This window comes from Chiloscyllium plagiosum, unplaced genomic scaffold (assembly GCF_037043375.1).
Source record: "Chiloscyllium plagiosum isolate Xiang-an unplaced genomic scaffold, Cpla_swu_hap1 HiC_scaffold_29, whole genome shotgun sequence".
Taxonomy (NCBI): domain Eukaryota; kingdom Metazoa; phylum Chordata; class Chondrichthyes; order Orectolobiformes; family Hemiscylliidae; genus Chiloscyllium; species Chiloscyllium plagiosum.
The window spans coordinates 2,180,529-2,204,990 of record NW_028270167.1 but is presented as its reverse complement, the minus strand read 5'-3'; the positions used below and the strand labels follow the sequence as shown (position 1 = coordinate 2,204,990).

The 24,462-nt window shown below is 42.7% G+C and overlaps 1 protein-coding gene across 3 annotated transcripts in view; it reads right to left on the bottom strand.

The window, feature by feature from the left end:
* Positions 1-24,462, bottom strand: part of mcamb (melanoma cell adhesion molecule b) — a 196,238-nt gene that overhangs the window by 38,214 nt on the left and 133,562 nt on the right. For all 3 annotated transcript variants that reach the window (XM_043677730.2, XM_043677733.2, XM_043677732.2), the window contains exons 6-7: positions 15,418-15,600; positions 6,203-6,324 (exon numbers count right to left, since the gene is read on the bottom strand). In XM_043677730.2, the coding sequence (XP_043533665.2) occupies positions 6,203-6,324; positions 15,418-15,600 (305 nt within the window). The remainder of the gene's footprint in view (positions 1-6,202; positions 6,325-15,417; positions 15,601-24,462) is intronic.

Genomic DNA, 24,462 nt, shown 5'->3' with positions numbered 1-24,462 from the left:
TTCAGTAATCTGAAGCTCAAATGGACTTTGCAGTCATTGTTCAGGATTGAGGTTGAGGTTAAGGTTAACATGCAAATTCAGTTGATTGTTAGGATGGTAAATGCAATGTTAGCATTAATTTCAAGAGGGCTGGAATACAAGGGCAGGGATATATAGCTGAAACTAATAAGACTCTGGTCAGATCACATTTGGAACATTATGAGCATTCAGCTTATAAGTTAGCTCGCTGAGCTGCTAGGTTTGTTGTCAGATGTTTTGTCACCATGCTGGGTAACATCATCAGTGAGCCTCTGGTGAAGCGCTGGTATTCTGTCCCCCTTTCTATTTATGTGTCTTGGTCTGTTAAGGTGGGTGATACCATTTCCGGTTCCGTATCACCCACTTTTGGCTCCCTGATGATGCTACCTAGCATGGTGACAAAACATCTGAGAACAAACTTACCAGCTCAGTGAGCAAATTTACAACTAGAACCTCAACCTGTGCTAAAATCTTCTCAAAAATCTCATTATGAGCAGCTTTGGGCCCCGTATCTAAGGAAGGATGCGCTGGCCTAGGAGAGTGTCCAGAGGATGTTTGCAAGAATGACCTTCAGGATGAAGGGCTTTTCAAGGACTCTGGGTCTGTGCTCAGAGGAGTTTAGAAGGATGAGGGGAATCTCACACAAACTTACAGTTTATGGAGAGGCCTGATGGAGCGGATGTGGAGAAAAAGTTTCCATGAGCCTTAGAGTGAAGCGATCACCTTTCCTTCAGCCAGAAGGTGGTGAGCTAGTGCAACACGTTGCCATAGAAAGCTATGGAGGCCAAGTCGTTGAGTTTCTTTAAGATATAGATAAGTTCTTGATGAGTAAGTGGATTAAAGGTTACGGGGGGAAGGCAGGAGAATAGAGTTGAGAAACGTATCAGTCATGATCGAATGGTAGAGCAGTCTTGATGGGCTGATTTGCCTAATTTTGCTCCCATACTTTATGGTCTAAAACAGACCTAATTTGTATAAACATTCCTCATAACTTAATGCTTTAAGACCAGGGATCATTCTTGTAAACCTACACTGCATTCTTTCCAAGGCCAATCTATCCTTCCTAAGGCGTGGTGCCCAGATCTGCCCAAGTCTGACTCACTTGTTTAACTGCAGCATGACTTCTGCATCCTTGTCGTCCAATCACTAAATATAAAGGCCAGCATTCCATTAGCTTTTTTGATTATTTTCTGCACCTGTTTGTGACATTTTAAAGATCTATGCAATGAACTCCAAGTCTCTTTGGACATCCACTGTTTTTAACTTCAACCTATTTAGAAATTGCCCTGATCTATCCATTCGCAGTCCAAATAGATAGATCACACTTGCTTACATTGAACTCCATCTGCCACAATTCTGCTCATATATTAAGTTTATCAATATTGCTGTTGGACGCTATCCTGAACACACTCCAAAAATACACTACCTTTCTGACAGGCGCTTGTCTGCCTCTCCCAAACTATATTAAAGTTAAAATTCCCCAAACTTGGAGGGAAAATGAGATTGATACATAAAAGGTGTCATTTGTGGAAAGTAAGATGTAAAACACAAGTAATGCGCCAAGTAAATAATGCGCCAAGTAAATAATGCGCCAAGTAAATAATGCGCCAAGTAAAATGCATCAAGAGGTCTTGAAGGAACTGGATCTGCATGCAAAATCTTAAGAGGATTCACTTTCAGATTTACATATCCTATTAACTTAAAAAGAATAAAAACTCTTAACTAATCTGTTACTGGAGTACAGACAATATTAACACTTCCTTCTTCTAAGTATAGCCCCTAAAGGAACCACATGACAGCTGAGAATTCCACTGATACATGATAGCAGTTAGTGTAATGCTGCTGCTATGACCACATAGCCTATTGTGGAAAGTAAGGAGGTCATTCTGAAAGATGGAAATTGTGATCATATTTGAACCAGGGTCACTGTAAATTGTCAGAGAGGAAAATGGGCCACTCCCTATTAGGACTCATTTAAAGGGACAGCAGGTTACACAGTGATTTGAGATGTGTGGAGAGCCTTAAGAAAGTGATATTTAAAGACATGTTTCATATTTGTTGGTAGCATTAGAGTGCTCAAAACCCCTCCATGCTGGTCTCTCCTATCTGCATAGGAATGAAACAGAAGCAAGGCTCTGGATCTACCTCTACCCACCTCCGTCACTGCCTTGGTCTGTTGTAAAATAATGCCAATTAACAAAGACCCTGGGAACTGCTGCATCATGCAGCCCAGTAGACTGACAACAGAAACAGGATTAGTCCCTTGTCCAACATGAAAATCCAGTCTAAAGTGTTTTATTAATCAAACTGGACTTTCTTGTTGGTTCAATGGTAAATGAAACAGTCATGCAGTCCTGCAGGAGAGCAGGAGGTTTATGTTTGAAAGTTAGATTATAATGAACAATACTCTGTGTATTACCTACTGTATTATCAGGGCCACTAAAATACATTGGGCGAAGACAGCAATTCTATTTGGGCAAACTGGCAAAGTGCAAGGCGGGAAATTGTTACAGGAAACAAATACTATACTTAAGACAACAATTAAACTCGACTTATCCTTAGCTCCTGCATATTTAACAGTGTAGGAGGTTGAGAGGTGACCTTATAGAGGTTTATAAAATCACGAGGGGCATGGATAAGATAAATAGACAAGGTCTTTTCCCTGGGGTGGATGGGGGAATCCAGAATTAGAGGGCATAGGTTTAGGATGAGAAGGGAAAGATTTAAAAGGGATCTAAGGATCAACTTTTTCACACAATGGGTGGTGTGTGTATGGAATGAGCTGCCAGAGGAAATAGAGGGTCTAACTCTATCAACAAACACATCTACCAACCCCTGAGAAAAAGAACAGGAAATGACATCACCACAGGAAATTATATCACCAACCCAAAGAAACCCAAACATATAAATAGAAAGCAGGAATCCTCAACAGTGCTTTGCCCGGAGGCCCACTGAAGATGTTACCTAGTAGGGTGTCGAAACGTCTGGAAATGAACCTTCCAGCTCAGCAAGCAACCTACATCCAGAGGCTTTACAGTCTTTGGGGAAATGTTGCAAGATCAGAAGGAATGATTATCCACTAGGTGGGATTGAGGTTCACAAGAAAGAGGTTTTAGAAATCCTGCAGAGTGTGAAAATAGATAAGTCCCCTGGGCTGGATGGGATTTATCTTGGATCCTCTGGGAAGCCAGGGAGGAGATTGCCGAGCCTTTGACATTGACCTTTAAATCGTCATTGTCTACAGGAATAGTGCCAGATGTCTGGAGGAAAGCAAGTATGGTTCCCCTGTTCAAGAAGGGGAGGAGAGACAACCCTCGTAATTATAGATCAATGAGCCTTACTTCAGTTGTTGGTAAAGTGTTGGAAAAGGTTATAAGAGATAGGATTTATAATCATCTAGAAAAGAATAATTTGATTAGGGATAGTCAGCACGGTTTTGTGAAGGGTAGGTTGTGCCTCACAAACCTTATTGAGTTCATTGAGAAGGTGACCAAACAGGTAGATGAGAGTAAACCGGTTGATGTGGTGTACATGGATTTCAGCAAGGCGTTCGATAAGGTTCCCCACAGTCGGCTATTGTACAAAATGTGGAGGAATGGGATTGTGGGAGAGACAGCAGTTTGGATCAGTAATTGGCTTGTTGAAAGAAGACAGAGGGTGGTGGTTGATGGGAAATGTTCATCCTGGAGTCCAGTTACTAGTGGTGTACTGCAAGGGTCGGTGTTGGGTCCACTGCTGGTTGTCATTTTTGTAAACGACCTGGATGAGGGCGTAGAAGGGTGGGTTAGTAAATTTGCAGACGACACTAAGGTCGGTGGTGTTGTGGAGTTGTGGATAGTGACGAAGGATGTTGTAGGTTACAGAGAGACATAGACAAGCTGCAGAGCTGGTTTGAGACGTGGCAAATGGAGTTTAATGCGGACAAGTGTGAGGTGATTCACTTTGGTCAGAGTAACCGGAATGTAAAGTACTGGGCTAAGGGTAAGATTCTTGGTAGTGTAGATGAGCAGAGAGATCTCAGTGTCCATGTACACAATCCTTGAAAGTTGCCACCCAGGTTGACAGGGTTGTTAAGAAGGCATACAGTGTTTTAGCTTTTAATAATAGAAGCATCGAGTTTCAGAACCATGAGGTTATGCTGCAGCTGTACAAACTCTGGTGCAGCCGCACTTGGAGTATCGTGTACAGTTCTGGTCATCGCATTATAAGACGGATGTGGAAGCTTTGGAAAGGGTGCAGAGGAGATTTACTAGGATGTTGCCTGGTATGGAAGGGAGATCTTACGAGGAAAGACTGAGGGACTTGAGGCTGTTTTTGTTGGAGAGAAGAAGGTTGAGAGGTGACTTAATTGAGACATATAAGATAATCAGAGGGTTAGATAGGGTGGACAGGGAGAGCCTTTTTCCAAGTATGGTGATGGCGAGCACAAGGGGGCATAGCTTTAAATTGAGGGGTGATAGATATAGGACAGATGTCAGAGGTAGTTTCTTTACTCAGAGAGTAGTAAGGGTATGGAATGCTTCACCTGCAACGGTAGTAAATTTGCCAACTTTAAGTACATTTAAGTCATCATTGGACAAGCATATGGACGTACATGGAATAATGTAGGTTAGATGGGCTTCAGATTGGTATGACAGGTCAGCGCAACATCGAGGGCCAAAGGGCCTGTACTGTGCTGTAATGTTCTATGTTCTATAATACAATATGGCTGCCATGCATGAACAGATGTGGTCAGCGAGATCACACTGCTGAAGGAGGTTTGGATGCGGTGATAGCTGGGGACCCAGCTGGAATGGGACAAAGGCCAGAGCTGGAGATGGAGGCCAGGAGTGCTTGTGAGGGGATGGACTGCCACGGGAGAGGGGCAGAATAGGTCTGAGCCATGTGCCAGCCTCTTTTCTTTGGCTGAGAGTGATGGGAAGGCTGGGAGGTGATTTGGGAGCACATGGGAGAGTGAGGGGAAAGCAGTTTGGACAAAACAAGTTATTTTATTCTGTGTGCATTCTATTTTAAATCCAGGCACTGTCATCTTTAGTTAGGCAGCTGCTTCCTGTTGCTTGAGAATGATGTTAGCTTTCTTTCTGCTCTTTGTGTCACTGAGAAAACTCAGCCAAGATCAAATCCTCTTATGTTTTAACTAGCTATTGTATCAGTTATCTTTTAAAACTGTCATACAACCACAGAGATGTACAGCATAAAAACAGACCCTTCGGTCCAACTCATCCATGCCGGCCAGATATGTCAAATCACACAATGCTTTAGAATCTTCAAAAACAATACATTCCCAAATGCTTTCTGTAGAATAATTTCCAAAACACTGTTGGCACTTCAATTAGATTCTGCACTAGTAGTTTGGCAGTTTGTGGGCAAGCATGATCAGTGGTGTGAATAGAACAGCTAAATGTTCTTATTTCTACACCTTCTACACCTTCCAAACAAGAGACCTCTACCATTTAGGCAAAGACAGCAGACGCAAGGGAATGCTAGCGCTAGCAAGTTTCCCTGTAAGACACACACTATTCTCACTTGGAACCATATGGCTATTGTTTCACTTTAGTGTCAAAAGGTTTCCTCCCACAGTCCAAAAATGCTCAGGTCAGGTGAATTGGCCATGCTAAATTGTCCATAGTGTTAGGTGCATCAGTCAGAGGGAAATTGGTCTGGGTGGGTCACTCTTCAGTGGGTCGGTGTGGACTTGTTGGGCCGAAGGGCCTGTTTCCACATTGTAGAGAATCTAATCTAATCTAATCCTGAACGCCTTTCCTAACTAACTAGAAAAGACTGCAGCATTCAGGAATCTTCTCAAGAGCAAGAAATGTTGTTCGAGCCAGTGAAGACCATATCCTGTGGTGTTCTGTATATTTTCTCAAAAAACTAGCTAACTCATTCTGTAAGAAACTGTGAATATTAGGAAGGGTCAGAATTAAGTTTTGCTGTAATGTATGACTTCTAAAATTTAACTGCTGAAAATCAATGTTGAGATTCACAAATGCAGCTTAGAGGCACCACTGGTAATAACGTATTCAACTCAGCTCTCAATTTTAAGGAAGAGGGAAAAAAAGTGGGTTGAGGGAGAAATTGTTTTCCTTGTTAAAATGGTCAATTTTCCCCGATGATCTTCTAAACTTTATACTTCTTGTTTAAAAACCCAAATATGTAACACAGACAGCAAACAGCTCCTCACCCGCACTCTGTAAAAGGTGTTTTCAACAGAAGATGAGCCATCGGACTTGCATTCTAGTATCATATTATCTGTCTCCTTCAATATCTTGGGCTGATACAGAAATTCCACATTTTCGGTTGGATCTGGTGGAGGAGTCAAAATAGAAAGATTTGGTATTGTGAAGTAGACAGAAGAACTGATGCTGACATTGCTGATAAGCCTCACTGTAAAGCAGCTAAAGAAATATTGTGCAAGCATCATTAAAATAATGACATAAAAAAAACCCTCCAAATGTAGTGGGGGATAAAGAGGCTGATGAGAATATAGCTATTATTGATGCATGGTTAGAAGGAGACTGAAGTTAAATATTCAGGATACATAATCTTTTGAAAGTACAAGCAGGAAGGAAAGGCTGGTGGGTGGCTTACTACAAGATGGAATTAGTGTGTTAGCCAGAAATAATCTTGGATCAGAAGATATAGAATTCATATGGGTAGAAATAAAAAATAACGAGGGAAATACAACACTACTGAGAATAGTAGCTGTTCTTTATGATAGAAAGTAAATACTGAGGGCATATAAAAAGGCAGTAAATTAATTATAGATGATTTAATCTTCATGTAGGTGGGGAAAAATCAAATTGGCAGAGGTAACCACAAAGAACACATGGAATGTATTCGGGAAAGTGTCCGAGAATATATTGTGGATCAAACCAAGGAGTAGGCTACTTTGGATCTGACAATGTGTAATGAGACAAATTTAATAATCAATCTCAGAAAAAATGATTGCCTAGGTTACAGTGACCACAAAATAGTAGATTTAGCATTCAATTTGAGAGTGAGAAATGTGGATTGGAAACAGCTATTTGAAACTTTAATAGGGCAATTACAGGGGAATGAGAGCAGAGTTGGTGGAAGTGATCTGGGAAAGGAGTTTAACAGAAAGGAAGGTTGGTGAACAATGGCAGACATTTTTTATAACAAGTTCATAACTTTTAACAAAGACATATCCTAGTAAGGACTAAGGATTCTTGGAAGGGGATAACTGAACCATATTTAACCAGTGAAGGTAGGGATAGTACAAAATTGAAGGAAAAGCATCCAAAGTGGCAGAGAGTAAAAGGTAAATCAGAGGATTGGGAAAGTTTTAAAAGTCGACAAAAGATGACCAAAGGGAAAAAGAGCAATTCCTTGTAAACTAAAAACAAATACTAAGAGCTTCTGTAAGTATGCAAGAAGAAAAGGACAGAGGCATAAAAAAACCTAGGCCCCTTAGAAAATGAAGCGAGAAAATAATAATGGAGAGCTGGAAAATTACAGAAAAGTTAAACAAATACTTTGCAACAGTCTTTATGATAAAAGGATACTAATACCCTTACAAAAATACTAAATAATCAAGGCGTGAAAAGGAGTGGGCAGGGTGGGGGAAGAGAGCAGAAATAAACCCAATAAACATCACCAAAGCATAAGTATTTGGGGAACTAATGGATCCAACAATTGATCAGCACCCTGAACCTAATGAGTTACATCCTTGGAATTTAAAGACAATAGCTGCAGAATAGCAGATGCACTGATAATAACCTTTCATACATCCTTAGATTTTGGGAAAGAAAATCCCAGAGAACTGGAAACTATAACACATTTATTCAAAAAGGGAGACCAAAAAAAAACAGGTAACTCTGGGCAAGGTAACTTAACATGTCATTGGGAACATATTAGATCTATTAGAAAGGATGTAATAGCAGAGCATTTAGAAAAACCAATGAATCGAGTAGTGTTTATATTGCTTCATGAAGATGAAACTATGCCTGGCCAATTTATTATACTTCTTTAGGGATGTAACAAGCTGGGTAAATAAAGGGGAACCACTGAATGTAATATATTTACATTTCCATATGTTAAATTAATAAGAGACTGCACATAAAGCTACTTAATAAGGGACCATGGTGTTGGGAAATTATACTTGTATGGATAGAGAATTGGCCAAATCATAGAAGATAGATAGTTGGGATAAAGGATGCATTTTCAAGACGGCAACCAGAACTAGGTGAGTGCCTCAGTAAACAGTGCTGGGTTACAATTAGTGAAGTGTGTGTGTGTGTATATATATATATATATATATTAATGACTTGGATAAGAAGAAAACATTGTTATCTGTCTTAAATAGGTGATCCCTTCCTTTCAGAGAATGCTTTCTGATCCTAGAGTGTCTCACAATGAGAAACAACCTCTCCATTTCTACACAAGCAAGTCCTCCAATAATCTTAGATGTTTTCATAGGATCTCCTTTCATTCTAGGAGGAGGTTACTTTTCATATGCCAGTGTTAAAAATGTTAGTTTGCTCAGGTATGTTGTCACAGCAGCAAGAGTACAGCAACAACACAATCAGAGATCATCAGATATTCATGTACTGCAGTCCGCCAAAACATATACAAGAATATCTCCCCAGACTTCATTGTACAGTCCGTCTGGGTATTCCTCTTTGTATTTTAACATCAGCTTTTGTGATGAATCTGAAGACATTGAAGAAAGCAAGTCATGCATCCAGTCATAGTCTTGTTGAGAGGAAGTAGAAATCAAAGCTCTGGTGACCTTGTTCCAGTTCCAAGAGCTTCACAGTGGGGGATACAATTGATGGTGTGAATGTTAGGAGTTTGCTCTTTCACCTTACTGACAAATCCTTAGACTTTCTCCTGAAGGGTGCTGCTCCATCAGTGCAAATACTCCAACACGTGGCCCACGTTTGCTTACCCTCAAGCAGCTGTTACTCAAAATACTTCTTCACCAGTCGCATGCCTTGGTAGCTCCTTACAAAAGAAAAATTCCCTTGAATGGAATTCCCATCAACACACTGAACATTGGCCAGCAGCTTGCAGGGTCTGCTTATATCTGTGGAGTCAGCAATCTGCAAAGTAAACTTCTAACTAGTAGCTAGCTTCTTTTAAAGCACCTTCTTGATATCAGCTGACGTTGTTGATTCATTGTTTAACTATATTATCAGGGAGTGGAATTTTGACAATCTCTTTTGCAGCATCAGTTCTTCACATCACACTTATGGGGTTTTTTTTACATGCAGGCATGATTAATGTTTCAACAATAATATAGGGCTGCTTTGAAGACAGCTTGGTAACTCGTCTCTAGATCCTAATCTGATAACTGCGCACACTCCAGTTATCAACTGCGTTGGGTGCACATGACATTTTGTTCTCTTAAGGTTTTGAGGCAGGTGTTTGTTTGCAAGAGATTGTCTGTAATTGGTACGTTATCTTTGTACCAGCACGATAGGGAGGAGCCAATGTTGGACTGGGGTGGACAAAGTTAAAAATCACACAACACAAGCTTATAGTCCAACCGGTCTCTTTGAAAGCCCCAGCTTTCGGAGCACTGCTTCTTCATCAGGTGTTTGTCTTGCCAACTATTCTTGACCACCTGATGAAGGAGCAACACTCCAAATAAACCTGTTGGACTATAATCTGGTGTTGTGTGATTTTTAAATTTGTACTAGCACAGAATTTGCCAACTTCTCTCTGTAAATGCAACATTCAAGTAAGAGGCAAGCAGCATCTCCAGTCTATGAATATCCAAAGGCCAGATAGCTCTCATTGTCCTGACTCAGAATTGTTCTTGCTCTTTTATCTTTGGCTTCAGATGTTTCATTCTTTGGAAATGAATTGCCTCTTTTGACAAGAAACATTCCTATTTCTTCTCAGAATCTATTCTTAGATTTTGATTGGTGGCTTAACTAAAAAAAAATCCCAAAATATTTACCTTAAAGTCCTTGCTAATATGGATATGTATCCGGGCAGGCAGGTCAGTTCAACAGTTGTTTCAATAAGCAGGCTGCATTGTGAGCAATTTCCTACTTCCACATCTACATGGAGCGGCACTGCTTCCCAAGAATGTCGAGGCACATTTCTCACCATGCTGCAGCACACTGGTTGAAAACTTCTGAAATAAATGAACCTTCACTCTCTTGCAGAATCTGTTCTGCTCAGTCTACCCATAGGAAAAACCTCCAAATGTTCAACTACAGAAGCCATCATAGCAGACAAATTCTGACTTCCACCTTTGAACCCCTTCTCTCTGAAAGGGAATCTTCAAGGAGTTAAGAGGCCCATATCAATATGAGACTGATGTTACTCTTATCTTTACCAGCATATTTTGTCCATATATATTTCAATCTTTGCACCTGCACTTTACTTAATAACTATCACTTCTTTAGTTAGTAAATTTCAGCAATTGTGTAATAAACTACTCTTTAACTTTGCTTAAAATTAAAGCTTTCTTGCTGATTATTTTTAAATAGAATCATAGAATCATCATGGAAGAATACGGGTGGCACATTGGTTCAGTGGTTAGCACTGCTGCCTCACAGAGCCAGGGACCTGGTTCAATTCCAGCCGTGACTGTGTGGAGTTTGCACGTTCTCCCAGTGTCTGTGTGGGTTTCCTCTAAGAGCTCTGGTTTCCCCCCCACAATCCAAAGATGTGCATTAGTCAGGGGTAAAATATAGGATAATAGGGTAGGGGGTCAGGGTGGGTTACTCCTCGGAAGGTTGGTATGGACTTGTTGAGCCAAAGGGCCAGTTTGCACACTCGGGATTGTATGATTCTAATAATAGAATCTTAGTGGTGGCATGATGCTTCACTGTGCCTGGGACCTAGGTTCAATTCTAGCCTTGGATGACTTTGGGGTTTGCACGTCTCCCCATGTCTGCGTGTGTTTCTGATGAGTGCTCTGGATTCCTCCCATGGTACAAAAATGTGCAGGTTAGGTGGATTGGCCATGGGAACTGTGGGGTCATGGGTACAGGGTAGAGGGCTGCCTCTGGGTGGGTTGGTCTTCAGACTGTTGGCACAGACTCGATAGGCTGAATAGCCTCTTTCACTCTCTAGGGATTCTATGATTGTAAATCAGAACACTCGAGACACTAAAAGAGGGGGGACAAACTATACAATTCACAATTTGTGGTCTACTTTGCACATATGCTTCGGATAGTCACGATATTATTAAATGATGGAGCATGCCTAAGCAGCAGTACGGCCTATTCCTGCTTCTATTTACAGAGCAAGAGAGTCATACAGCACAGAAACAGACCCTTCAGTTCAATCAATCCAAGACAAATGTCATCCTAACTAAATTAGACCCACCTACCTGCCCCTGCGCATAACTCTCCAAACCTTGCCTATTCATGTATCCAGGCGAACGTGAGGACTGCAGATGCTGGAGATGAGAGTCAAGAGTGTGGTGCTGGAAAAGCACAGCCGGTCAGGCAGCATCTGAGGAGCAGGAGAATCAATGTTTCGGGCATGAGCCCTTCATCAGGAAAGGCTCCTGATGAAGGGCTTCTGCTCAAAATATTGATTCTCCTGCTCCTCGTATGCTGCCTGACCTTCTCTGCTTTTCCAGCACCACACTCACTATTCATGTATCCATCCAAATGTCTTTTAAACATTGTAATTGTACCCGCAGCCATCACTTCCTCAGGAAGTTCACTCCACACGTGAACCACCCTCTAAAACAAATTTGCCTCTTAAGTCTTTTTGAAATCTCTCTCCTTTCAATGAACCTTAAAAACTCATGACAAATGAGGATTCATATTTTTGAAAGATATCCCTTCTTGCAGTTGGCATAAATTTTATTTATTTACTCATTTAAGTTAGATCAAGTCATAAAATTGACAGTATTGCCTCAAACTCATGAAGCATGCTTCTTTACTCCCGACTTAAAAATGATGGATGGCTTCAGATGAATTTCAATGTGTTAATCTTTGGAATGCTGTGATCCTATTGTCACATGGTTGTAAAAACAAAATATAATCTGTAGTTATTCCTGCACATGTCTGACAATGTCATAAATGTCCCTTGTGGGTCTCATATTTACCTCTGTACCCATAAAGATCAGCCTAGCTCTACAAACAGTATAAATGGCATAATTATATGATACTGATATCGCAGTTGATTCAAGTTTACAAAGACTGTCATATCTCTTGGTCCAAACTGGGAGGAAGTACAAAGAAATCTTTGGGACCTGTCCAATAATGTAGATTTTCTCCAACATTTTGTCTATGAGCCTTCCTGCTAAGGACTTGGCTGAGCTGGAAATAAAGGTATCAGGGCCCTAGCCAACATCCTCATACCCAGTTGAAAGCTGCCCTACCATTAAACTCACCATTGGAGAGAGAGTTAAGTTTTGGCCCTCAATTTTCTAATTAACTTTATGGTCCCTTGCCCTTAAAGGAAAGAGGCTCGCTTGTAAAATGCAGCACGTAGCCTGCACTCATCTCTGCTGGTGCCAATATCATAGAGTCACAGAGGTCTACCAGTCAAAAACCACCACCTAACTATTCTAATCCCATTTTCTAGCACCTGCCCCATAGCCTTGCATTTCTAGGCATTGCAAGTGTACATCAAAATTACTTCTTAAATGTTATGAAGGTTTCTGCCTCTACAATCCAGATGGTAATGAGAGTTCAAGATTCCCACCTTTTTTCTGGCACTTAAGGGAGGCTTATTACTAATACTCACAAAGGGGGCAAATGACTGAAAATCCAACAGTTGTCGAAATCACACAAAATGCCTGAGGAGCTGCATCCATGATACCCATACGTCCTTACCATGATAGCAATGGAATACCAGAAATCTGAAACAATTGACCAGTATAAAATGTTTAATAGTGTCTTTTACAGAAATGGATAAAGAACACGTTGAGGTGTTGTGAATATTCTATAACAGTTGTGGAATGTCCTACTCGCTGTCCACCTGCAAATTCCTGCATGTCTGATGAGTCGAATCGTAGAGCCACATCTCCAACCACACATTTTGCACGTGTTTCTAGAAGGTGGAACTGGTCTTTTGTCCCAAGAACACTAGCATTCCTTTATCAAGTTCCTTTTCTGCATATCCTTCTGCTGATGGGTGTTCTTGAAGAATTGTGACCCTTCATACAGAAGGCTCCATCAACTCAGTTTCTTGAGCAAGGGTTTCCCAGACATTAATGCCTGTTTGTATTTCTTGAGGGAAATCTTCAGTGAGTCTTTGAAGGATTTCCTTTGTCCTCCTCTTATTCAAGTTGTCTTCCTTGAGCTGGGTGAAGAAGATTTGCTTTGGCAGTGGCAACTTGGGCATCCCTAGTGTGTGGCCAGCCCAATGGGATTGGTTTCAGATGATTATGGCCTTGATGCTGGTGCTATTGGGTCTTTTGAGGACACTGATGTTAGTATGGCTGTTCTTCTAGTTGATGTGGAGAATCCACCTCAGTGTTGATGGTACTTCTCCAGGGCCTGGAGGTGGTGTTTATACATCATCCAAGTTTCAGAGCTGTATAGCAGAGTCGGGAAGATGACTGCCTTATACACAAGAACTTGGTGTCAATATGTATATCGCAATTGTCGAAGACATCTTTAGGCATCTGAAGGTAGCGCTCATGGGCTGGAGGCACTGTTCACATCGATGTCAATCTTTGAGAGGTGGTTCCCCAGGAAATGTTCCTTATTTGGGAGGATGTTTCCTTTGACCTTAATAAAGGGTAGGTCAGAACTTTCCCTTGAATGGGTTGGCAAAGGACTTGAGTCTTCTTGAGGTTGAGCTGAGGCCAATTCTTTGGTATGTTTCCATAAAGGCATTACAACAACACTTGAAGATTCTCTTCTGAGAAAGCAGAGATGACACTATCAACCACATCATGAATTTCATGAGCAACGTCAGTGTCATTTTGTTCTTGGGATTTGAGTTTTCCATCCATCCTGTAGATAATGTCCACACCACTGGGAAACACCCTACTACTATGAGCTTTAAAACTCATCCTTTCCAAAACAGGGAAAAGAATGCAGAGAATAAAAGACATCAGTCTACCTGTCCCACACAGGTGAATCATCATCTACACACTGTTTGCATTGTTCAAACTTTGGGCAGTCTGCTAGTTTCTGTTATGGTCTGGCTAGAGACGAGAAATTTTCTTTCAAAGTGAAAAAAGCAACAAGGGAACTTGCGAAGGGAATGAAGCTACAAAGCTTCACACTTTGAACAAACAGAAATGAACTTTACAATGTTAGAACAGTAATATAACCTACAATTAATCAATAACGGCTTTCTTACACTGAGAATTAACATGTGGTTAATATAGAGGTCTGGAGCCGAACACTCCACAGAGCTCATGAAACAACAAGTGTGATCAGGACAGATTCCATAGGTTTCATGGTGGGTCATCAAATGTCATTAAAGGATCACAACTTTTCACTTGTGTCATCTGGCCTCAAAATTCCCTCTTAACAACCACTCCATCACTGATTGCCTCAATGACTGCTCCCGTTCTAGTTGGTCACCCTCACTTCCTGGGTATGCATTCACCTGAATTTAAAACTGCACTTGAGTACTTACTCTCAGGCACAATTTCAGAACAGCACACTGGCACTGCTTTGCAGTTTACCAAGCTCTAATCTTGCTCAACTGTATGAAGCATATGAAAACAAAAGAATACTGGAAATCACAGCGGGTCAGGCAGTATCCACGGAGAGAGAGCTCCTACACAAAGCATATATTGTGGGCTTTTCAACATCCACTCTCAATTGCATTAATGCTCACAGGCTTCTTCTCACCCCCTCAAAGCTTCCTCGAACACAGATCCAGGGAGCTTTTTACTTTCTCCATTCCCAGGACTTCTCTGAATCTTGACTCTAATACTTGGCTGCCTACTAATTCTAGAATTTCACCTCAATTCAAACAGCACGAGCCATCCAATTACATGGCTAACTGCAGCACTCCAACATGTAGTCCACTTCCGTCGCTTTCTCCAATTACTTGTAACTATTTGAAATCCTCCTCAGTGACCTCAACCTGTCCCGAGAGACCTTTGGGAAACCTTGCAACAGATCCCATCCCCATGGCTGGGCAGATTCGAACGTTGCTATCTAGTAACACATGGATCTGCTCCAAAAATGTTAGTAATCATTAACTGCAAAGGATACAAAGAGAGGATTTCATCAACTGCATATGCTATGATAGTTAGATCATTTCAGTTATTTATTTCAGGCTATATACATCTGTATCTACACTTAGTAAATGGGAGTTGAAGCCTCGAGATAAGGCTTCTTCATCTCAAGGAAGATTTTACTTCTGCCACAGTTTATGGAGTTCAAATCAAGTTTTATACATGGAACAGTGGCATTGTCAGGTAGGCCCATGCAATATCCCCCTGGTTTCCAGTTAAAATCTGCTTTGCAACACTTGAATACTCACAGGATATTTGTATGTCAATCTTAATCGACTTCTTCGTTTTCTCTACTCCTGTCGGCATCCTGTAGTTTACCTCACAGTAAAATTTAGAATCTTTGTCCTTCTTCTCAGGCAGATAATAAAGTGTACTGGCAATGGTATAAAGTCCACTGGGCTCCTTTGTGGCCTGAGGAATCATATACATCTCTAAAGAAAACATAAAAACAGAGAAAACAACCCTGAGAGTGAAACCTGCTGGGATGTGGAGAGCACACGAACAGGTAGATGTAATATATTTGGATTTTCAAAAGGTACTCAATAAGGTACCACACAAAATACTGTATTAATACACAAGGTATTACACATTACCACAGATGGAGGATTGATTAGCGGACAGTAGGAATAAACAAGGCATTTTCAGGATGGCAGGCTGTAATAAAGCGTTTCAAGAATCAGTGTTAGGGTCTCTGCTGTTTGCAATTACATTAAATATTTAGGCAAAGAGATCAAGACTAATATTTCAACATTTATCGACAACACAACATGAGGTGGGAATGTAAACTGTGAAGACAACAGAGAACATAGAACATTACAGGGCAGTACAGCCCCTTCGGCCCTTGATGTTGCACCGATTTGTGGAACCAATCTGAAGCACATCTAACCTACACTATTCCATTGTCATCCATACATTTGGATAAACATGACCATTCAAATACCCTTAAAGTTGGTGAGTCTACTACTTTTGCACGCAGTGCGTTCCATGCCCCTACTATTCTCTGAGTAAACATCTGTCCTATATCTATCACCCCTCAATTTAAAGCTATGTCCCCTCGTGCTAGCCATCACCATCTGAGGAAAAGGCTCTCACTGTCCATCATATCTAACCCTCTCATTATTTTGTATGTCTCAATTAAGTCACCTCTCAACCTTCTCTCTAACAAAAACAGTCTCAAATCCCTCAGCCTTTCCTCATACGACCTTCCCTCCATACCAGGCAACATCCTGGTAAATCTCATCTGAACCCTGTCCAAAGTTGCCACATCCTTCCTATAATGCGGTGACCAGAACTGTGCTCAATACCCCAAGTGTGGCCACACCAGAGTTTTGGACAGCTCAGCATGACGTCCTGATTCTGAAACTCAATCCCTCCAGCAATAAAAGCTAACACACCGTATGCTGTCTTAACCCTATCAACCTGGGTGGCAACTTTCAAGGATCTATGTACCTGGGCACCAAGATCTCTCTGCTCATCTACACCATCAAGGATCATACCATTAGCCCATTGCTCTTTACTCCTGTTGCTCCTTCCAAAGTGAATCCCCTCACACTATTCCGCATTAAACTCTATTTGCCACCTCTCAGCCCAGCTCTGCAGCTAATCTATGTCCCTCTGCAACCTACAACATCCTTCAGCACTATCCACAACTCCACCGACCTTCGTGTCATCCGCAAATTTACTAAACCATCCTTCAACACCCTCATCCAACTCATTTATAAAAATGACAAACAGCAATGGCCCCAAAACAGATCCAATTTCTGATCCAAATCGCTAAGTCACCATCAATCCCATGCCTCCATATTTTGTGCAATAGCCTACCATAGGGAACCTTATTAAATGCCTTACTGAAATCCAGATACACCACATCAACCGCTTTACCCTCATCCACCTGTTTAGTCACTGTCTCAAAGAACTTAATAAGGTTTGTGAGGCACGACCTACCCTTCACAAAACCATGTTGACTATCCCTAATCAAATTAGTCCTCTCTAATGATTATAAATCCTATCTCTTATAACCTTTTCCAACACTTTACCCACAACTGAAGTAAGGCTCACAGGCCTATAATTACCAGGGTTGTCTCTACTCCCCTTCTTGAACAAGGGAACAACATTTGCTATCCTCCAGTCTTCTGGTATTATTCCTGTAGGCAATGACTACATAAAGATCAAAGCCGATGGCTCTGCAATCTCCTCCCTGGCTTCCCAATGGATCCTAGGATAAATCCCATCCAGCCCAGGGAACTTATCTATTTTCACACTTTCCAGAATCTGTAACACCTCCTCCTTGTGAACCTCAATCCCATCTAGTCCAGTAGCCTGTATTTCCATACTCTCCTTGATAACATTGTCTTTTTGCAGTATGAATACTGACAAAAAATATTCATTTAGCGCTTCCCCCAATCTCCTCGGACTCCATGCATGACTTCCCACTACTATCCTTGATTAGCCCTAATCTTTCTCTAGTCATTCTTTTATTCCTGATATACCTGTAGAAAGCTTTAGGGTTTTCCTTGATCCTAACTGCCAACAAATTCTCATGTCCCCTCCTGGCTCTTCTTAGCTCTCTCTTTAGGTTTTTCCTGGTTACCTTGTAACTCTCAAGTGCCCTGAGCCTTCACGTCTCATCTTAACATAAACCTTCTTCTTCCTCTTCACAAAAGATTCAACTTCCTTAGTAAACCACAGCTCCCTCATTGACCACTTCCTCCCTGCCTGACAGGTCCATACTTATCAAGGACACGCAGTAGCTGTTCCTTGAATAAGCTTCACATTTCAATTGTGCCCATCCCCTGCAGTTTCCTTCCCCATCCAATACATGCTAAATCTTGCCTAATCACATTATAATTGTCTTTCCCCCAGCTATAACTCTTGCCCTGCGGTATATACCTATCCTTTACCATCACTAACGTAAACATAACCGAATTGTGGTCGCTATCACCACAGTGTTCACTTCCCTCCAAATCTAATACCTGGCCGGGTTCATTCCCCAGTACCAAATCTATTGTGGTCTCGCCTCTTGTTGGCCTGTCGACATACTGTGTCAGGAAACCCTCCTGCACACATTGGACAAAAGTTGACCCATCTAAAGTACTTGAGCTATCATATTCCCAGTCAATATTTGGAAAGTTAAAGCCCTATAACAACTACCCTGTTACTCTCACTCCTATCCAGAATCATCTTTGCTATCCTTTCCTCTACATCGCTGGAACTATCTGGAGGCCTATAGAAAACTTCCAACAGGGAACTCAGCCCATACTACCTTAGTAGACGAGTCCTCAAATGTCCTTTCTGCTACCGTAATACCGTCCTTGACTAACAATGCCACACCACCCCCTCTTTTACCATCTTCTCTGTTCTTTCTGAAACATCTAAATCCCAGAACCTGCAACAACCATTCCTGTCCCTGCTCTATCCATGTCTCCGAAATGGCCACAACATCGAAGTCCCAGGTACCAACCAATGCTGCAAGTTCACCCACCTTATTCTGGATGCTCCTGGTGTTGAAGTAGCAACACTTCAAACCAACTTCCTGCTTGCCAGTGAACTCTTGCAACCTTGAAACCATATTTCTGACCTCACTACTCTCAACCTTCTGGCCACTGGAGCTACAGTTCAGGTTCCCATTCCCTGCTGAATTAGCTTAAACCCTCCCGAAGAGCATTAGCAAATATTTTCCCCAGGATAGTGGTACCCCTCTGGTTCAGGTGCAGACCATCCTGTTATAGAGGTCCAACCTACCCTAGAATGAGTCCAATTATCCAGGAATCTGAAACCCTCCCTCCTGCACCATCCCTGTAGCATGTCTAACTCCTCTCTCTCCCTATTCCTCGCCTCGCTAGCACATGGCACGGGCAACATAGAGTCATAGAGTCACAGAGTTGTACAGCATGGAAACAGACCCTTCGTCCAACCCATCCATGCCGACCAGATATTCCATCCCAATCTAGTCCCACCTGCCAGCACCTGGCCCATATCCCTCCAAACCCTTCCTATTCATATACCCATTCAAATGCCTCTTAAATGTTGCAACTGTACCAGCCTCCACCACTTCCCCTGGCAGCTCATTCCATACACGTACCACCCTCTGTGTGAAAACGTTGCCCCTCAGGTCCCTTTTATATCTTTCCCCTCTCACCCTAAACCTATGCCCTCTAGTTCTGGACTCCCTGACCCCAGGGAAAAGACTTTGTCTATTTATCCTATCCATGCCCCTCATAATTTTGTAAACGTCTATAAGGTCACCCCTCAGCCTCCGACGCTCCAGGGAAAACAGCCTGTTCAGTCTCTCCCTATAGCTCAAATCCTCCAACCCTGACAACATCCTTGTAAATCTTTTCGATTCTTTCCGATAGGAAGGAGACCAGAATGCACACAATATTCCAACAGTGGCCTAACCACTATCCTGTACAGCCGCAACATGACCTCCCACCTCCTGTACTCAATACTCTGACCAATGAAAAAAAACATACCAAACGCCTTCTTCACTATCCTATCTACCTGTGACTCCACTTTCAAGGAGCTATGAACCTGCACTCTAAGGTCTCTTTGTTCAGCAAAACTCACTAGGACCTTACCATTAAGTGTATAAGTCCTGCTAAGATTTGCCTTCCCAAGATGCAGCACCTCACATTAATCTGAATAAAACTCCATCTGCCACTCCTCAGCCCATTGCCCCATCTGGTCAAGATCCTGTTGTAATCTGAGGTGACCCTCTTCGCTGTCCACTACACCTCCAATTTTGGTGTCATCTGCAAACTTACTAACTGTACCTCTTATGCTCACATCCAAATCATTTATGTAAATGACAAAAAGTAGAAGACCCAGCACTGATCCTTGTGGCACTCCACTGGTCACAGTCCTCCAGTCTGAAAAACAACCCTCCACCACCACCCTCTGTCCTCTGTAACTAAATGGCTAGTTCTCCCTGTATTCCATGAGATCTAACCTTGCTAACCAGTCTCCCATGGGGAACCTTGTTGAATGCCTTACAGAAGTCCATATAGATCACATCTATGCTCTGCCTTCATCAATCTTCTTTGTTACTTCAAGTTTGTGAGACATAATTTCCCACGCACAAAGCCATGTTGACTATCCCTAATCAGTCCTTGCCTTTCCAAATACATGTACATCCTGGCTCTCAGGATTCCCTCCAACAATGTGCCCACCATCGTAGTCAGTCTCTCTGGTCTATAGTTCCCTGGCTTGTCCTTACCGCCCTTCTTAAACAGTGGTACCACGTTAACCAATCTCCAGTCTTCTGGCACCTCACCTGTGACTATCGATGATACAAATATCTCAGCACGAGGCCCAGCAATCACTTCCCTAGCTTCCCACAGAGTTCTAGGGTACATCTGATCAGGTCCTGGGGATTTATCCACCTTTACCCATTCAAGACATTTAGCACTTCCTTCTCTGTAATATGGACATTTTGCAAGATGTCACCATCTATATCTTCCATATCCTTTTCCACAGTAAATACTGATGCAAAATACTCATTTAGTATCTTCCCCATTTTCTGCCACTCCACACAAAGGCCGCCTTGCTGATCTTTGAACCAGAGCTAACAAGTCTGTTACGGCATTAAGTTTCCTTCCTAGCTCCCTGAATTTCTGCCCTAAATCCCCATCACTTTTCCTCCCTAGGTCTTTAGTACTTATGTGGACCACAACTTGGGGCTGCTCCCCCTCACCCCGAAAACAGATCAGAGACATGGCTATAAAGAGAGAGACAGATTAAATGAGCTAGCAACAAAGTGATAGATACATAATATGTGGAAATGAGAAATTATACAGTTTGATACCTGTTTTGAGCAGGTATAGAGCTTTAATAAGTTGATTTTCAGAAACATTTGTGCTTGTCCAAAGAATACAGGAATTTACCACACAGATACAGCAAACTATTGAGAGACATATGCTGGTCTTTAGTGAAAGGAGGAATTATAAGGAGGTCTTGCTACAGTTTTCTATGGTTTTAGTGAGACTACACCTGTTTGTGTGTTTTAGATCTCTGTATGTAAGCAAGGACAGTTGGTGAACTCTGCCCCCCATTTTGATTACTTTTCCCTGAGAGCCAATCTTAATCTTGTTTTTCAAATATTTGCTTTCAGACAGAGTTGTTCATTATTCTGCTAGCTGTGCACACTTTGGAAACAGACTTTGTTCCTTTACTAAACCATTACTACTTCTTTTGCTTTTGTTTCATAACATTTGTCATTTTATCTCTTCCATCCACAACGTGATACCAAATTTTCTCCTCTTTAATTCCCTTATCCCCTTTCAGTAGCAGAAATTCCATCATGTTTATACCTTTATTCTCTTAAGATGTTGTATTCATCAAGTCATCCAGCATGGAAACAGACCTTTTGGTCCAACCCAATCCCAATCTGAACTAGTCCCATGTGCTAGCATTTGGCTAATGTCCCTCTAAATCCTGTCTATTCATATATCCAACGAGATGCCTTTTAAGTGTCATAATTGTACCAACATCCACCACTGCCTCTGGCAGCTCATTCCACACAAGCACCACCCTCTGCATGAAAATGTTACCCCTCAGGTCCTCTTTAAATCCTTCCCCTCTCACCTTAAACCTATGCCCTCTAGATTTGGACTCCCCCACCCAGGAAATAAGACCATGGCTATTCATCCTATCCATGCCCCTCATAGAACATAGAACAGTACAGCACAGGCCCTTCAGCCCTCGATGTTGTGCCAAAATTTTTATCCTACTCTAAGATCAGACTAACCTCTGTGCCCTTCATTTTACTATCATCCATGTGCCTATCCAAGAGTTGCTTAAATGTCTCTAATGTCTCTGACTCTACTACCACTGCTGGCAGTGCATTCCACACACCCACCACTCTCTGTGTAAAGAACCTACCTCTAACATCTCCCCTAAACCTTCCTCCAATTATCCTAAAATTATGTCCCCTTGTGATAGACATTTCCACCCTGGGAAAAGGTCTCTGACTATCCACTCTATCGATGCCTCTCACCATATTGTACACCTCTATCAAGTCACCTCTCATCCTTCTTCGCTCCAATGAGAAAAGCCCTAGCTCCTCAACCTTTCTTCAGAAGACATGACCTTCAATCCAGGTACCATCCTGAATTTTCTCTGCACCTTCTCAAAAGTTTCCACATCCTTCCTATGATGAGGTGACCAGAACTGAACACAATATGTCAAGTGTGGTCTAACCGGGGCTCTACAGAGCTGCAGCATAACCTCACGACCCTTAAACTCAATCCCCCTGTTAATGAAAGCCAACACACCATATGCCATCTTTCAACTCTATCAATTTAGGTGGCAACTTGAGGGACCTATGGACATGGACCCCAAGATCCCTCTGTTCCTCCACACTGTCAAGGATCCTGCTTTTAACCTTGTATTCTGCATTCAAATTTGACCTTCCAAAATGAATCACTTCACACTTTTCCAAGTTGAACTCCGTCCTGTCCCCCTTAGTCTACGAACTTGCCAAATTTGTTCAGAACACCACTCAGGCCCTCGAGCTCCTCCGTGACTTTTGATTCCATGGACCCCAACACCTCACCTTCATCATGGACATCCTGTTCCTATACACGTCCACCCCCTATGACCAAGGCCTATAAGCCCTCCATTACTTCATCTCCCACCGACCCAACCAGTCCCTGTCCACCGACACACTCATTTGATTCATGGAACTGCTCTTCAGCCTCAACAAATTCTCCTTCAATTCCTCCCACTTCCTCCAGATCAGAGGGGTAGCCATGGGCACCCACATGAGTCCCAGCTATGCCTGCCTCTTTGTAGGATATGTCAAACAGTCCCCCTTTTGCAGTTACTCTGGCACCATTCTCCACCGTTCCCTCCACTAAATCGATGACTGTATTGGTGCCACCTTGTGCTCCCACAAGGAGGTTGAACAGTTCATCAACTTCACCAATACCTTTTATTCTGACTCAGGTTCACAAGAATAATCTCCAACACCTCCGTACCCTTCCTGGACCTCTCTGTCTCTCGTGGCCAACTCAACACAGACATCTGTTTCAAAGCCACTGACTCCCACATCTACCTTGACTACACCTCCTCCCACACCACCAACATCTTACCCCCACCGTGAAAAAGAGATCCCTTACTCTCAGTTCCTCCTGAGTACCTGCTCCTAGGAGGAGCAATTCCACTCGAGAATATCACAGATGTCCTCCTATTTTAAGGATTGCAATTTCCCTACCCATGTGATCAACAATACCCTCCAGGTCAACTCCTCCACTTGCCACACCTCCGTCCTTAAACCCCACCTCTTCCAACCACAACATGGATAGAACACCCCCATCCTCACCTTCCATCCTACTAGTCTCCAGTTACAGTGCATTATCCTCTGCCATTTCTGCCACTGACAGTCAGACCTCACAACCAAAGATATATTTCCCTCCCACCTCTATCTACATACTGCAGAGACTATTCTCTCTGTGACTCCCTCGTTAGGTCACGCCCCCACCAACCCACCCTCCACACTTGGCACCTTCCCTTAGCACCGCACAAGGTGTAAAACCTGCACCTACACCTCCTCCCTCACCTCTCCCTTAGGCCCCAAAGGAACATTTCAAACCCAGCAGAGATTTTCGTGCACATCCACACACCTCATCGGTTGCGTCTGTGCTCTTGATGTGGTTTCCCTACATCGCGGAGACAGAATGCCAACTCACGGAACATCTTTGGAAGGCACACACCAAACAACCTCACCACCCTGTGGCACCGCCCTCCACTTCAACTCCCCCTCCCACTCCCCCAAGGACATGTAGGTCCTGGGCCTCTTCCACCATGAAATCAAATCCCTCCCACCAACCTGAGGAAGAATGCCTCGGGACCCTCCAACCACATGGCATCAGTATCAATTTCACCAGTTTCCAAATCTCCCCTCCCCCACCTCATCCCCCCTAACCCTCCAATTCAACACTGCCCTCTTGACCTCTTCATCTTCCTTCCCACCTATCTGCTCCACCCTCCCAACCGACCTATCACAATTACCTCTCACCTGCATCCACTTATCCCCTTCCCACCTAGCTTCCACCCAGCCCCACATTTACCTCTCAGGCCCCTTCCCCCTCCACATTTTTGATGAAGAGTTTATGCCCAAAACGTCGACTTTGTGGGCGGCAGAGTGGCACAGTGGTTAGCACTGCTGCCTCACAGCGCCAGAGACCCGGGTTAAATTCCCGCCTCAGGCAACTGACTGTGTGGAGTTTGCACATTCTCCCTGTGTCTGCGTGGGTTTCCTCCCATAGTCCAAAGATGTGCAGGTCAGGTGAATT